We start from the raw sequence: 14,235 nt of genomic DNA, 5'->3' as shown, positions 1-14,235 counted from the left end.
CTGTATCTGTATTGTGTTTGTGCATGTGAGTATGCTGTAGTGCATGTGTGTAGTGGAGGTCAGAGAACATACATGCACACATGCACACATGTAGGAGAACACACCCACACACATGCATATGCCCCTGTATTCATTCAACTTTGTTTTCTTGTTAACATTTTGAGTCCTGGTGAGTTTAAATTTTCCCTTATTTTTTGTCTTCTTTGGTCTGTGAATTATTTAGAAGTATACTTTTATTTCCAAACTTGAGAGATTTAAAACATCTTACTACTCACTAATTGTGGGTGATGCAAGTAAATAGAACATTTTATGGTAAATATAGTAGTGATTTATAGAGGACTGCATAAATTTGAATTTATCATATCAGTGAAACTCATTGTACTTGTTTTCTCTTATTTTCTTCAATAAGAAATGCAATGAGTTTCTTTGATATGATAAATTCAAATTTAACTTACTCAAAAGTAGAGGAAAGCAGACTTCTGTTCAGCCAGGTTATTCATGAGGCAGGAGCAAGAGGATCACTTGGCCCCAGACGCTGAGGCCAGCTTCACCACTTTGCAAGACCCCATTCTTTTCTTTTTTTAAACTGTCTTTTCTCATTTTACATACCAATCCCAGTTCCCACTCCATCTTCTCCTCCCACTCCTTCCATTGTCCTGACTCCACCCCCAACCTACTCCTCAGTGAGAGTAAGGCTTCCCATGGAGAGTCAACAAAGTCTAGTAACATTGCTTTGAGGAAGGACTGAAGCCCTCCCTACTATAACGAGGCTGAGCAAGGTACCCCTCCAAAGAGAATGGTTTCCAAAAAGCCAATCCAAGCAGTAGGCTTAAATCCTGGCCCCACTGCCAGTAGCCCCACAATCTGCCTCAGCCATACAACTGTCACACACATTCAGAGGGCTCAGTTTGGTCCAATGCTGGTTCCTTCCCTGTCAGACCAGAGTTTGTGGGTCCCATTAACTCAGGTAAGCTGTTTCAGTGGGTATCACCATCATAGTCTTGACCTCTTTGCTCCTCCCTCTCTTCAACTGGACTTTGGGAGCTCAGCCTAGTACTCTGCTGTGGATCTCTGCCTCTGCTTCCATCAGTTGCTAGATGAAGGCTCTATGGTGACATTTAAGATAGTCATCAATCTAACTGCAGGGCAAGGCCAGTTTGGGCACCCTCTCCACTTGTGGATTCCTGGGAATTTCTGTAGAGCCAGGTTTCTTGCTAGCCCCATAATGGCTTCTTCACCAAGTTATCTCTTTCCTTGCTCTCCATATCTGTTTTCCCCCTTCTCAACCATCCCATTCCCTCAAGTTCTCCTCCCCTTCCCCTTCTCCCTTCCTCTTCCTCTTTCATCTTCTCTTTTCCTCAACCTCCAGGCTCCCAATTTTCTCAGAAGATCTTGTTTATTTCCCCTTCCCAGGGAAATCTATGTATGTTTCTCTTAGTGTTCTCCTTGTTATGTAGTTTCTCTGGGGTCATTGGCTATATGCTTGTTATCCTTTGCTTTATAGCTAGTATCCACTTATGAGTGAGTACATACCATGGGTCTGGGTTACCTCACTCAGGGTGTTTTTTCTAGTTCCATTCATTTGCCTACAAATTTCAAGATATCATTTTGTTTGTTTGTTTGTTTGTTTGTTTGTTTACCACTGAGTAATACTCCATTGTGCACATGTACCACATTCTCTTTATCCATTCTTTGGTTGAAGGGCATCTAGGTTGTTTCCAAGTTATGGCTATTACAAATAATGCTGCTATGAACATAATTGAACAAATATATTTGTAATATAATTAAGCATCCTATGGGTATATGCCCAAGAGTGGTTTTGCTGAGTCTTGAGGTAGGTTGGTCCCCAATTTTCTGAGAAACCACCATACTGATTTCCAGAGTGTTTGTACAAGTTTGCATTCCCACCAGCAATGGAGGAGTGTTCCTCTTACTCGACATCCTCTCCAGAATAAGTTACCATTGGTGTTTTTTGATCTTAGCCATTCTTACCGGTGTAAGATGGTATCTCAGAGTCATTTTGATTTGCATTTCCCTGATGACTAAGGATGTTGAACATCTCCTTAAGTGTCTTTTGGTTATTTGAGATCCTTCTTTTGAGAATTCTCTGTTGAAAGCTATAATTCATTTTTAAATTGGATTATTTGGTATTTTGATGTCTAATTTCCTGAGTTCTTTATATCTTTTAGAGATTAGACCTCTGTCTGATGTGGGTTGGAGAAGATTTTTTCCCATTCAGTAGGCTACCTTTTTTGTCTTATTGTCTGTATCCTTTGCCTTATAGAAGCGTCCAGGTTTCAGGAGGTCCCATTTATTAATTGTTGCTCTCAATGTCTGTGCTACTGGTGTTATATTTAGGAAGTGGTCTCCTGTGTTCATGCATTGAAGGCTACTTTCTACTTTTTCTTTTATCAGGTTCAGTATGGTCGGATTTATATTGAGGTCTTTAATCCATTTGGACTTGAGTTTTGTGCATGGGGGATAGAAGATATGGATCTATTTTCATTCTTCTACATGTTGATATCCAGTTATACCAGCACCATTTGTTGAAGATGCTTTTTTCCATTTTATAATTTTAGCTTCTATGTCAAAACTTAGGTGTTTCTAAGATTGTGGATTAATATCTGGGTCTTTGATTCTATTCCGTTGGTGAACCTCTCTGTTTTTATGCCCATATCAGGGTGTTTTCACTACTGTAGCCCTATAATGGAGCTTGATGTCAGGGATAATGATGCCTCTGGAAGTTACTTTATTGTTCGAGATTGTTTTGGCTATCCTTGATTTTTTATTTTTCCATATTAAGTTGAGTATTGTTTTTTCAAGGTCTGTGAAGAATTGTGTTGGGATTTTGATAAGGATTGCCTTGAATCTATAGATTGCTTTTGGTAGGATTGCCATTTTTATTATGTTGATCATACCTGTCCAAGAGCATGGGAAATCTTTCCATTTTCTGGTATCTTCTTCAATTTCTTTCTTCAAAGACTTAAAGTTCTTGTCATAGGTCTTTCACTTCTTTGGTTAGTGTTATTTCAAGATAGTTTATGTTAAATCTGGCTTTTTTGCATGGTGATGGTTCTCTGATTTCTTTCTCAGCTTCTTTATCATTTGTATATAGGAGGGCTACTGATTTTTTTTTTTTGAGTTGATCTTGTATCCTGCCACATTACTGAAGGTATTTATGAGCTGTAGGAGTTCCCTGGTAGAGTTTTTAGGGTCACTTATGTATACTATTATGTCATTAGCAATAGCGAAAGTTTGACTTCTTTTTTTCCAATTTGAATTCCTTTGATCTCCTTTTGTTGTCTTATTGCTCTAGCTAGAACTTCAAGGACTGTATTGAATAGATATGGGTATAGTGGACAGCCTTGTCTTGTTCTTGGTCTTAGTGGAATCACTTTGAGGTTTTTATGCATTTAATTTGATGTTGACTGGCAAGACTCCATTCTTAAAGACAAACCAAAACTAAACAGACTTTTGATTCTGACTTTAGGGTATAAATGTTTCCTAATTCTTTATGTATTTAATTTATCATAAGACATTATAATTAATGTAGTGTTTTATATGAATATATGAAATGTGTAATTTAAATGAAACACACACAATCCTTGGCAAAGATTTTTTTAAAAGATTTTTTTTTAAAAAAAACTCTCTGAACTTATGTTTAGTATCTATAATAGAAATAGAGCCTAAATAAGAAAGTATGATTCTTACATGGGTATGGTATTACATGTCTATAATCCCAGCACTTGGGAGGTAGAAGCAGGAGGATCAAGATGTTAGGGTCATCCTCACTACATACTATTTTGAGGTCAGCCTGGACTTTATGCTACCTATCTCAAAACAAAAGCAAAGAAGAAAAGGAAATATGATTCCTCAAAAATAGACAATAAAGTGGGTGTTCATTTTGAACTTCCAAAAGTGCAGTTACCCAAGAGCCTTAGGTAAAGCAGGAGAGAAAAATCTAGTGCCTGAGCATTTGTAGCATTGACTCAGGGGTCAGTTTTTGCTTCCTAAACTTAGTGACCATTGTGTTTTTCTTTTTTGAGATAAAGTTTTGGGATGTAGCCCAAGTTGGCCTCTGCATTCTAAGTCTGGGATTTTAGGTGTACACAACTGACTCCTGCAGTTAAGTGTGTGTAAGGGATTCTTCTTCCTCAGCCAGCAGCCATCTTGTGATTGCTACCTTAACCAGTGTCCTAGTTTACTTTCTGTTGCTGTGATAAACATCATGGCCAGAAGCATACAGGTTAAAGTCTATCACTGAGGGAAGCCAGGGCAGGAATAGAAGGCAGGGACTGAAGCAGTGACCGTGGAGGAACACTGCTTACTGGCTACCTTCTCTGGCTTTCTTGGCTTCCATTCTTGTACGGCAAGACTTACCTAGGGGATGGCACCATCCAAATTGGGCTGGGTCCTCTTACATCAATTAGCAAGTAAGAAACTGCCCCACAGGCCAGTCTGGGGACCATTCCTCAAAGATTCCCTCTTCCCAGTTATGTCTAGATTTGTGTTAAGTTGGCAAAAACTAACCAGCAAGTCCATCCTTGACAACCTGACACACCAACACATTATTGTTCAATCATAACCTTTTTCTCCCTTGTGATATCATGTTACTATCAAAGTAAAACATATAATAAAACTTTAATAAACAAATTTAATATACAGTCCATCTTTGAAAATCCCACAGTCTTCAAAAATTCCATTGGTTTAAAAGTCCAAATTCTCTTTAAAAACCCAAAGTCTCTTAACTGTGGATTCCTGTAAAATAAGCAAGAAGACATATACTTACTTAAGAGTGAAGAACCAGTGCTCAGTTTCAGTCAGAGCACAACTTAACCAAACTCTTAACAGTATAAATAGTTTAGTTTCTAATGCCTGGCTCTCACACATCATCTAGGCTCCAAAGGGCTTGAGTAGTCACTCCTGCCAGCTGTTATCCACAGTGCACACAACTTTCCTTATAGGCTCAGACTAGCTTCCCTCTATACCTGCTCCTGTCCTTGGTGGTGGTCTAACAGTCCTGACATCTCCCAATATGGAGTGGAGTGTGATCTCCACTGCTACTGAGACTGCACCTTCACTAGTAGCCTTTCTTGGCCTCTTGGGGTGCTAAACCTCAACTTCTCTTCATGACCCCATTAACCCCAGGGTTTACATTGCAACTTAGGCTGCACCTCTGCCAATGGCCTCTCTTGGCCTCCCACAGTGCCAAGCTTCAGCTGTTCTGTAACCCCTTCTTGATTTCAAAACCAGTACCACGTGGGAGACGCTTACACATTACCAGTTTTGACTGTCAGCTTGAGGTGCAGCCTTGGCCCACAGGTCTATGTGCGAACCCTGAAGAAATACTTTCCAGAAGAGTTCACCTTAATATCCTGCTCTCATCCATTATCTCTGAATCTCAGCTCCAGCTAACCAGTGTCTGTTGTCCCCATAAAGCAACAGTTTCACTTCAGTGGTATTGGCCGCTTGTTATCTTCGCTGATTCTTCATTCTCAGTTGATCAAAACCTACACATTCTTAATTAGAATGCATCACATGCGTGGTCCTGGCTAGTTTCCTTACTTTTGAAACTTTATAAGTCAGGCCTCCGGTTTTCTGCATATCTTTAGCATTTTTATCTTTCAAGCTTCCCCGAAACAGCCCATTAAGCTTTGAGCATCCAGTAGTTTTTCCAGCTCCAAAGCTCCCAAATCTACATCTTCCTTTCACAAAAAAGTCCTGTGCTGAAAACCCAGAGTCAGGCCCATTGCAGTAATACCCTTGTTCCTAGTCCTAGTTTCTGTCCTACATTGCTTCCCGTTTTAAATCCATGACCAAAAGCAACTTGTGGAGGAAAGGGTTTATTATAGCATACAGCTTACCGCCCATCATCCAGGAAAGCCAGGGCAGGAGCTTGAAGCAGGGGATTATGGGGGAGTTCTGATTACTGGCTTGTTTCTCTGACTGGCTTGCTTACCTACTTTTCTTGTAGACAGACCCAACTGCCTAGGGAGGCACTGTTCAGATGAAGGCAGAGCCCTCTCACAACAATTTAGCCAGTAAGAAACTCACAGGGCTGGAGAGGTGGCTCAATGGTTAAGATCATATACTGCTTCAGCAGAAGACCTGGATTCCATTCCCAGCACCCATGTGGTAGTTTATAAGTTCCAGAGGATCCTGTGCACTTTTCTGATCCCTGCAGATACCAGGTGTACACTTCTTGTAGACATACATGCAGGAAAACACTCATACACAAAGTAAATCTTAAGAGAATGCCCCATAGACCTATCCCTAGGCCATGCTGACAGGGTGAATTCTTCAGCTGAGCTTCTTTCTTACTAGCTGACTCTTGTTTATTTCAAGTGGACAAAATCTGACTAGTACTAGTTTTCCAGGGAGCAGTGTTCTCTGGTTTTAATTGGAGAAGGTATTATAAGCCAAGATCTGGGCTTAACAGTAGACTTTTTATCCATAGTAATGGGAGCTCAAGGACAGTGAGTGTTGTCTTCATTGTGCTGAGGGAACAGTCCAATGTATACTTAGAGTGAGGACAAATGAAGGTATTTGTAGAGAAAAGAAAACTTGATGTTACTGATAAGACACTCTTACCAGAGAATGAAACCAGTGGTTCTCCTAGGAGACTTTGCAGGCTGGTGTGGTTGCCATTGTCTAGTGTGTGTCGGTCTAGCTGGGGCAAATGATGGAGCACTTGTTGGAGAACAGTGAGTGGTGCTTTAATAAAACGTGAATGTTTAAGATAATAAAAAATTAAAATTTTATTAACAGGCATCTTTAAATGAAGATGGAGTTGCTTGGAATGAAGAGGGCTCATACAACTATGATTATCTATAGGTATTATATTGTTGGGTATGATCTTTTGCAATTTTGGAATAGTTATTTAGAGTTATGTAGCTTCCACACAGTAATGGGAAATTATGCAAATGGTTCATCTTTCCTTTGATCTACATTAGTACTAAAAAAGGCAGGTAGTTAAAAGCAGAAAAATTAGCAAGTAAAAAAAATGTGATTGCAAATATAATTTTTTTAAAAAGGAGTTTGAACATAGTGGTATCCTGCATGGGTGGTTAATGCTACTCCCAGAAGTCATAGGTTATTTTTTAAAAATCCCATTGCCAAGTGTCATATTCTTCTTTACAAGTATTGGTCAGGAAGTCCCTAGAGGTACACAAAACAATACAGACTATTGCTATTATTCTTGGTTGTCCACCAGAACTAGAAGGCAAGACTCTATTACTGAGGACATAACCCAGTTTGTCAGCAGGACCTAGAGAAACCAAACTGGAAATGAGCTAGGAGCTTCTTCTGTGTGCTGAAAGTGATGCAGGCCATTGGGGGAGAAAAGTCATCATTGTCTTGCCCAGATATGTGCTCTTCATACTAAAATCCTGAACTGCAAGGGAAGATGGGACCAGTGGTGCAGTAGTGGTGTGACTCTTACGGGGCATCCACTCTCTGATTGGATCTGAGGCCCACACCACAGGAGGGAATTCATGCCTGATACTGTAATCCTAGTCAAAAGTCCGTTGCTATGGAGACTGTATGCCTTAGAGTTTGAAATTATTATTGTTTTGCTAAATGAACCATTGTCAAAATGCCTTGGAAATATTATGTTTATACTTAAAGATTTCTGCTGCTGTCATCTGTAGTTAGAGCAATTTCTTTTTGCATTGGGCAGTGATTAATGCAGAGACTCCTAACTGGTCAGAGTGCTCGGAGTGAGTCACTGTTGAGCCCTCAGCCCCAAATGAAACTTCTGAATCCTACCTGCTTCAAGGTTAGAGAACTTTGAACTGAACTGAAGAAAGAATTAAGAGCCAGGGGATGGAGAGGGTTATCCTGCATTGTCTTCTGAACAAGATATGGCTATTCCACTGAACTCAAGGCTGAGGCTACATGTACAAGATGGAACAGTTAACATTCTAGAAGGGATGGGGCGGGTGTGTTTATGAGACGTCACTCCTAGAAGCTGTTGCCAATTAATGTCTGTGGCATGGGGTCACTAATTTTTTTTCAGCGTTGCAGCCATTGCTAAGTTTTTCACGCTCTAGTAAATAACACTACAGCCAAGCTCATGTAGGCAACCCTAATTAAATTCAGTGGGTCATTGGAAAATGCCTAAAGTAGGAGGAAGGGGTACCTGTTGTGACGAAGGAATAGCTGGGTGATTGAGAGAGGATAAGGGGGGTTAGTATGATCAAAATACATTATACAGACACATGAAACTCATTAAATAATTATACGTTATTCTTTTAAAATGAAGGAAAGAATTTTGTGAGGAGTGCAGGGTTTCCTTTCCTTAACAGAGAATGAGGGCCTGGAGAAGGCCTGCCTCTGTGTAGTCTCTTGCTGGAGGAGTCTGTTAATAGGTCCTGACTTTATGGGACTGTGACATGGATGCTGGTCCTGGCTGTGTGGTGTCCCTGGGGTGCGGGGAAGTCCAGGAATTGGGGGTTGTTGATCTATCTCTGTGTAATTCCTCTTGGAGCAGATTTGGATCCCAAGAAACAACTGAGCCTGCTTCTGTGTAGATCCTAGTAGGGGCGCATGTACCAGTCTGCTCTGTGCTGTTGGATAGCCCGTTAGCTGTCTGGTTGCTCATGGCAGTAGGGCAGAGACAGACATTTTTGTTGGTCCTGTTTCTATGTTGCCCTTCTATGCATGAAGTCTGCCTCTAAGTCAGTGGCTCTCAACTTTCCCTAATACTGTGACCTTTTAATACAGTTCTTCATGTGGTGGTGACCCCCAACCATAACACTTTTATTACTACTTCATAACTATAATTTTGCTACTGCTATGAATCATAATGTAAATATCTGTGTTTTCTGATGGTCTTAAGCAACCGCTGTGAAAGGGCCATTTGACTTCAAAGGGATTGTGATCCAAAGATTGAGAACCATTTCTCTACATGGCACCAGGTCAAATTTCCATCTATGTGATTGTGATTCAAAGTTGTCCCTATCCTCAGCCCTCAACCATAGTCCTGAGACACCTGCCCTAGGTTACCAGGGTGAACAGAACAGGTTGTGGTCTTTCTCTCTAGAGCTGCCTAGGGGCTGACTCAGCAGGGAATTTTTGAAAATGGCTGCTGCAGTCAAGTGCCCAGAAGAAAGGAGGATTTCCCTAGAACCTTCCTGCCCTGTGTAGGTGCAGCTCTTAAAGTCTGTCTTCTACCTTTCTCTACTCCTCTCTTGCTCCTTCCCTTCCCACTCTCTCCCTCTTCCTCCTCCTCTCCCTGCTGTTATTGAAAATACAATGCGACCTTGCGCTTTGTTAGAGGCTGTCTTTTGGAGCAGAGGTCCCAACCTCCTGTGCCACACCCCTCCTTTCTAGGAAGACAGCACTCCCCAGTTAGCACTGAGGCCTTCACATCACAGTTTGCAGTTTCCTTCCTATTATGCTCTCCGGAATTTCCTTCTGCTCTTTCTTTCTGTCCAGCTAAAGCTAGTGTGTTCCTACCGTCAGGAAGGCTGCTCTCCAACAAGCTTCCTTTTATTCCCTGGAGATTCTAGCAGTCCATGCATGGGTGTAGTGTGCTATCTTTTATCCCAAATTAATCTTTTTTAAAGTAAAAAGGAAGTGCTTCTCCTATAATTCTTTGGTTGAAGCCGTAATCCCCAATGTGAAGGCACTTCTAGATTGGGACCTTTAGTATATAATTTAGGGCTATATGAGGTCTTTGGGTGCAGTTGTCATGATAGTATCTTTGTAAGAAGAGACATGAGAGTTCTCACATGTCTCATTAGTGTTCTCACAGAAAGAAAAGGCCATGTAACTCTACAGGGGACTGGTAACTACTTACACGCCAAGAAAAGTGACCTTAGAATGAACCTATTTGGAACCTGGACTTCATGGGCTCCCAGTCTCAAGAACCACAAGACACATATTTCTATTATTTAGGCCACCCAGCCTATGGTGCAGATTCTTTCAGTTTCTATCTTATGTACTATATATATATATATGCCAGAATCCTCAGATATACATCATGGCAACCTAAATAGTAATCAGAAAATCTCCTAAGATTCGTGGGGAATAGAGTGTTATTTCAATGGGAGTGTATATGTCACAGTAAACCATGAGTATTAAAGAAATTTGAGCAAAGGAAAGTTTTTAAAGGTAAGAGTGATGATGATTACAAAAGACACTTGAAATTGTCTTTCTTGGCCACTGGATAAATAAAAGTGGTGCCAGTCATACATTGAAGAGGACAGCTGTTGGGCCAGAGTACTTGAACCAGAAATGTGTTTAATTCATATGTATTCGTAGTTCTTTAATGACACAGCATTCTATCGTGCTCTTTAGATATAGTATTGAAATTTAAACACTTTTTATTATCACCTTTCCTTAAGGTATTCCCATCTGTCAGCAGCATTTAATTTGGAATAACATGGAGCTTGAAGATGATTATTGCTTGAATGATTACAAGTGAGTGTAACTATCTATTAGCAGCTTTATAGGTGCACAGTGTTGTAACTCCACACACCGCTGCTTTTCTTCATGTCTCTTCTGAACAGCTTGATCCTAGCTTTCATCTTGAATTCTGACCTCTAGATGTGTTGGCTCAGTACCACCTTTGCTCTTGATCTTCGTTCTCTGATGTTTGTAGTTCACCTTTAGTGTTTCATGCCGAGCTCTTCGTCCTTGCCTTCTTACGTGATTGTATTAACTTCTTGTCTTCTTGCTTTTTTCTCTGAATATTGACCCATTCTTTCCTGGTCATGTTTTGGGCATGAGAGAGTTGCTCTCCACTGAGATTTTGTTCATTAGGCCCCTTTTCTCTTTAAGAAGTGGTACTGTGTGCACCTGTGGTTACAAATGTGCTTTCTGACATTTTACCTTTCTCTTTTCTCTCATGGAATTTATTTCACTGAGGACAAAGGAGTTAGGAGGCGGAGAGGTGGAAGAACACCAGGAGTTGGCAGAACTGGTGAATTTGCAGTGTTATTTTTATTCTATTGAAAAAATTTTCTGTTTCCTCATTCTTTGGGTTTTGACTAAGTTTCTTTTCTTTCTTGGGCCTACTCTTTGTATTTTTCAAGATAGTGTTTCTCTGTATAGTTCTGGCTATCCTGGAACTGTCTGTGTAGACCAGGCTGGCCTTGAACTCACAGAGATCTGCCTGCCTCTACCTCTGGAGTGCTGGGATCAAAGGTGGGTGCACTACCACCAGGCTGGGCCTCCTTTTTAAAAAGCTTGTGAAAACTTATAAACTTTCTCTAATTTATACAGGCAAACAATATATTTATTCATATTTTTGTTTTTTTCTTCACATATTAGGAAATGTATAGTAAGGCTAATAAATCAGCACATAATTAGTGGTTCATTTGACACTAATTGTTATTTGGTGATTATAGTTTATTTTTGTGCTAACTATTCACAGCATTTCAGAAGGTTGTACCTTGAAGCTGGTATTGGCTATGCGTGGTGGACCGATAAGTACTAGAAAAGGTAGGCATTCATTAAAGCACTCTAACAATAATTCTTAAGTTTAGTTGTACTATTATTCAAGGGGTTAATGTTTTTATAGGCTCTCATTTAGGCCAAGTTCCTTTTCTGTATTAGGTCTTTGATTCTTTTAAGCATTAGTCTTTACAACTTAGATGTATGACCCCTGGAACTCCAATATATAATCCCAGAATAAACTCCTCATGATTCTGAATTTAATCTAGGAGTATGTGCTTCTAACTGTGGACCCATTTCTCCAGCTCCATCTATTGGACTTTGAGTGAGGGTCCTAAGTGCAGTAAATAAAGGTGATGGAGTCTCTGCTTCCTAACACTCCCTCCAATAGATGTGTGAGAATTTGATGGAATTTCAGGTGTTTGTGAGGTCTGTGTGGAAAATAGACAGGAGGATGTGATAAGATCTATGTAAATAGCACAGTAGGAAAGGTCTGTGGGAAAGATTACAAGGGCAAAGAGCTTAATTAGTAAAAAGTGTGTCTTCGTGTTATTGTTGTGAAGAGACACCAGGACCACAGCAACTCTTATAAAAGAAAACATTTAATTGGAGCTGGCTTACAGTTTCACAGCTTTAGTCCACCATCCCCATGGAGGGGAACAATGGTGGCATGTAGGCAGACGTGGTAGCTCAGAGTTCTACATCCAGATCTCCAGGCAGCAGGAAGAGAGACACTGAGCCTGACTTGAGCTTTTGAAAGCTCAAAGCCCACCCCTAGTGACACAGTTCCTCCAACAAGGCCATACTTCTTTTTATTTTTATTAAATATTTTTTTTATTAATTATACAAGTGTTCTGTCTGCATGTATGCTGCAGGCCAGAAGAGGGCACTAAATCTCACTACAGATGGTTGTAAGCCATGCATTTGCTGGGAATTGAACTCTGGACCTCTGAAAGAGCAGTTGATGCTCTTAACCTCTGAGCCATCTCTCCAGCCGAGGCCATACTTCTTAATCCTTGTCAAGTAGTGCCACTAATGACCAAGAATTCAAATATATGAGTTTATGGGGCCATTCCTATCCAAACCACCACAAGGTTTTAATCCAGGGAAGAGCTGGGAGCATGCTTACTAGCCCCCAAGTCGGGTTATCCACAGGCACCCCCACCATATAGACTCATGCTCAGAGTAATCCTGCTCTGTGACCCTCATTTTAAGAAGAACTTCACATTTGTTTGCTCCTCCACAAACTAGAAAACTGGAAATTGAGTATAGATTCTATTGCTGGTTTATTCTCGCATATCAAATTATATCCCCATGCTTTATAATTTTGACTAAAATTAGATTTAAAATTTTTCTTAGCTGGGCGGTCATAGCACACACCTTTAATCCCAGCACTTGGGAGGCAGAGGCAGGTGGATATCTGTGAGTTCAGGCCAGCCTGTTCTACAGAGCGAATTCCAGGACAGGCTCCAAAGCTACACAGAGAAACCCTGTATCAAAAAACAAAAACAAAAGAAAGGAAAAAGGAAAAAAAAGTTTTTCTTATCTACCTTAATAGCAGTTTATGAGAACTGCATAACTTAGAGAAAACAAAAGAAATGATGTTAAAACTGATTAACCAGCACTCTGAAGTCATCAGAGATTCTCTTAACTGATTTCTGAAGTAGAAATCAGTTATGGGTTAGAGAGATGGCTTAGCAGTTGGAACTGCTTGCTTCATAATCATGAGAACTAGAGTTTAGATCTCAGTACTCATGTAACTAGCCAGGCATCCCATAAATGTCACTCCATTTCTGAGGGATCCAACCTCCATACCCCCAAATTCATGTGCAGATACACTTATGCAGACACATTAATAAATAAATAAATAAATAAAAATTTAAAATGAAATGATTGTATGTCATATTGATAATATTTATACTAGTGAGGATACTTCAAAAACTGTTTACTGAGCTATTATGTCAAGTTAGAGCTATATAGTATTTAATGGTTTGTGCATTCTATATTAGGAAGTTGGCAATATGTACTATTACATCTTTAAAGCTCATTTAGTCCCTCAGATTCATCATTTGAAAAGTGCCTTCATCATGTGAGTTACAATAATATTTAGTTTTTAAAATAGTCATTATCTAAATAACACAGGGAAGCAGGCATTAAAGATATACGTGTATAAATCTGAGTCATCACGAGGCTAAGACAAGATCACAATTTACAGGCCAGTTTTGGTCATAGAATGTTAAGGCTTTGCCTTAAAATAAACAGCACAAGAAAGCAATCTTCTCTATCTAAACTTATATTCTAACATATATTGCTTTTAGGTGACAAAATCTTAGAGATTATTCAGTTATGAAGAAGCATGCATGCATAAACAACCTTATTACTTCTGCCTTAAGGCCTGGTTTTAGGAAAGGCCTTTAGTACCTGTGGTAATAATCACGTCTTAGTGCTGTCACGTGGAAAGTGGCAAATTCAAGTTTTCAGCATAGTTTTGGATATTGTGGTGTTTGCCTGCCACCAGTCATGTAGGAGCCTGAGGCAGGAGGATTGCAAGTGAGCTCAGGCTCATAGGTGTCTCAAAGAAGACTAGAAGCTGTGTGAATAACATCATTTTAATACTTAAACATTGTATGATTGTGAGAGAGCCAATGGAAATGTTATGTTTCAGAAGTAGTAGCATTAAATTTAGACTATGAGGCATCCTTGATATTTTTACCTCATTTTCGAAATTTAATATTTTTCTGTTAGTGTTTCTTCTTATTTTATCTTGTTTCCGGTGCTGGCAGTTGACCCTTGAGCCTTGGGCATGCTAGGCAAGTACTCTGCTATCAGGTGCAT

At 40.0% G+C, this 14,235-nt stretch overlaps 1 protein-coding gene across 7 annotated transcripts in view; it reads left to right on the top strand.

The window, feature by feature from the left end:
* The window catches only part of Zfand4 (zinc finger AN1-type containing 4), a 91,623-nt gene that overhangs the window by 21,191 nt on the left and 56,197 nt on the right, over nucleotides 1-14,235 (top strand). For 5 of the 7 annotated variants that reach the window (XR_015000978.2, XM_085686938.2, XM_048444456.3 and 2 more), the window contains exons 3-4: nucleotides 10,350-10,425; nucleotides 11,381-11,448. The exons of 1 other annotated variant lie outside the window; for it this stretch is intronic. Coding sequence is in view for 5 of the 6 variants with exons in the window: in XM_085686938.2 (XP_085543064.1) it covers nucleotides 10,350-10,425; nucleotides 11,381-11,448 (144 nt within the window). In the remaining variant the exon portion in view is untranslated. Of the gene's footprint in view, nucleotides 1-6,768; nucleotides 6,835-10,349; nucleotides 10,426-11,380; nucleotides 11,449-14,235 lie in introns of all 7 variants that reach the window. One more of the 7 variants, XM_048444461.3, reaches the window with a different exon arrangement.

The sequence above is a fragment of the Myodes glareolus genome, chromosome 3 (genome assembly GCF_982192425.1).
Source record: "Myodes glareolus chromosome 3, mMyoGla1.1, whole genome shotgun sequence".
NCBI lineage: Eukaryota > Metazoa > Chordata > Mammalia > Rodentia > Cricetidae > Myodes > Myodes glareolus.
This window is presented reverse-complemented; position numbering and strand designations above follow the sequence as displayed.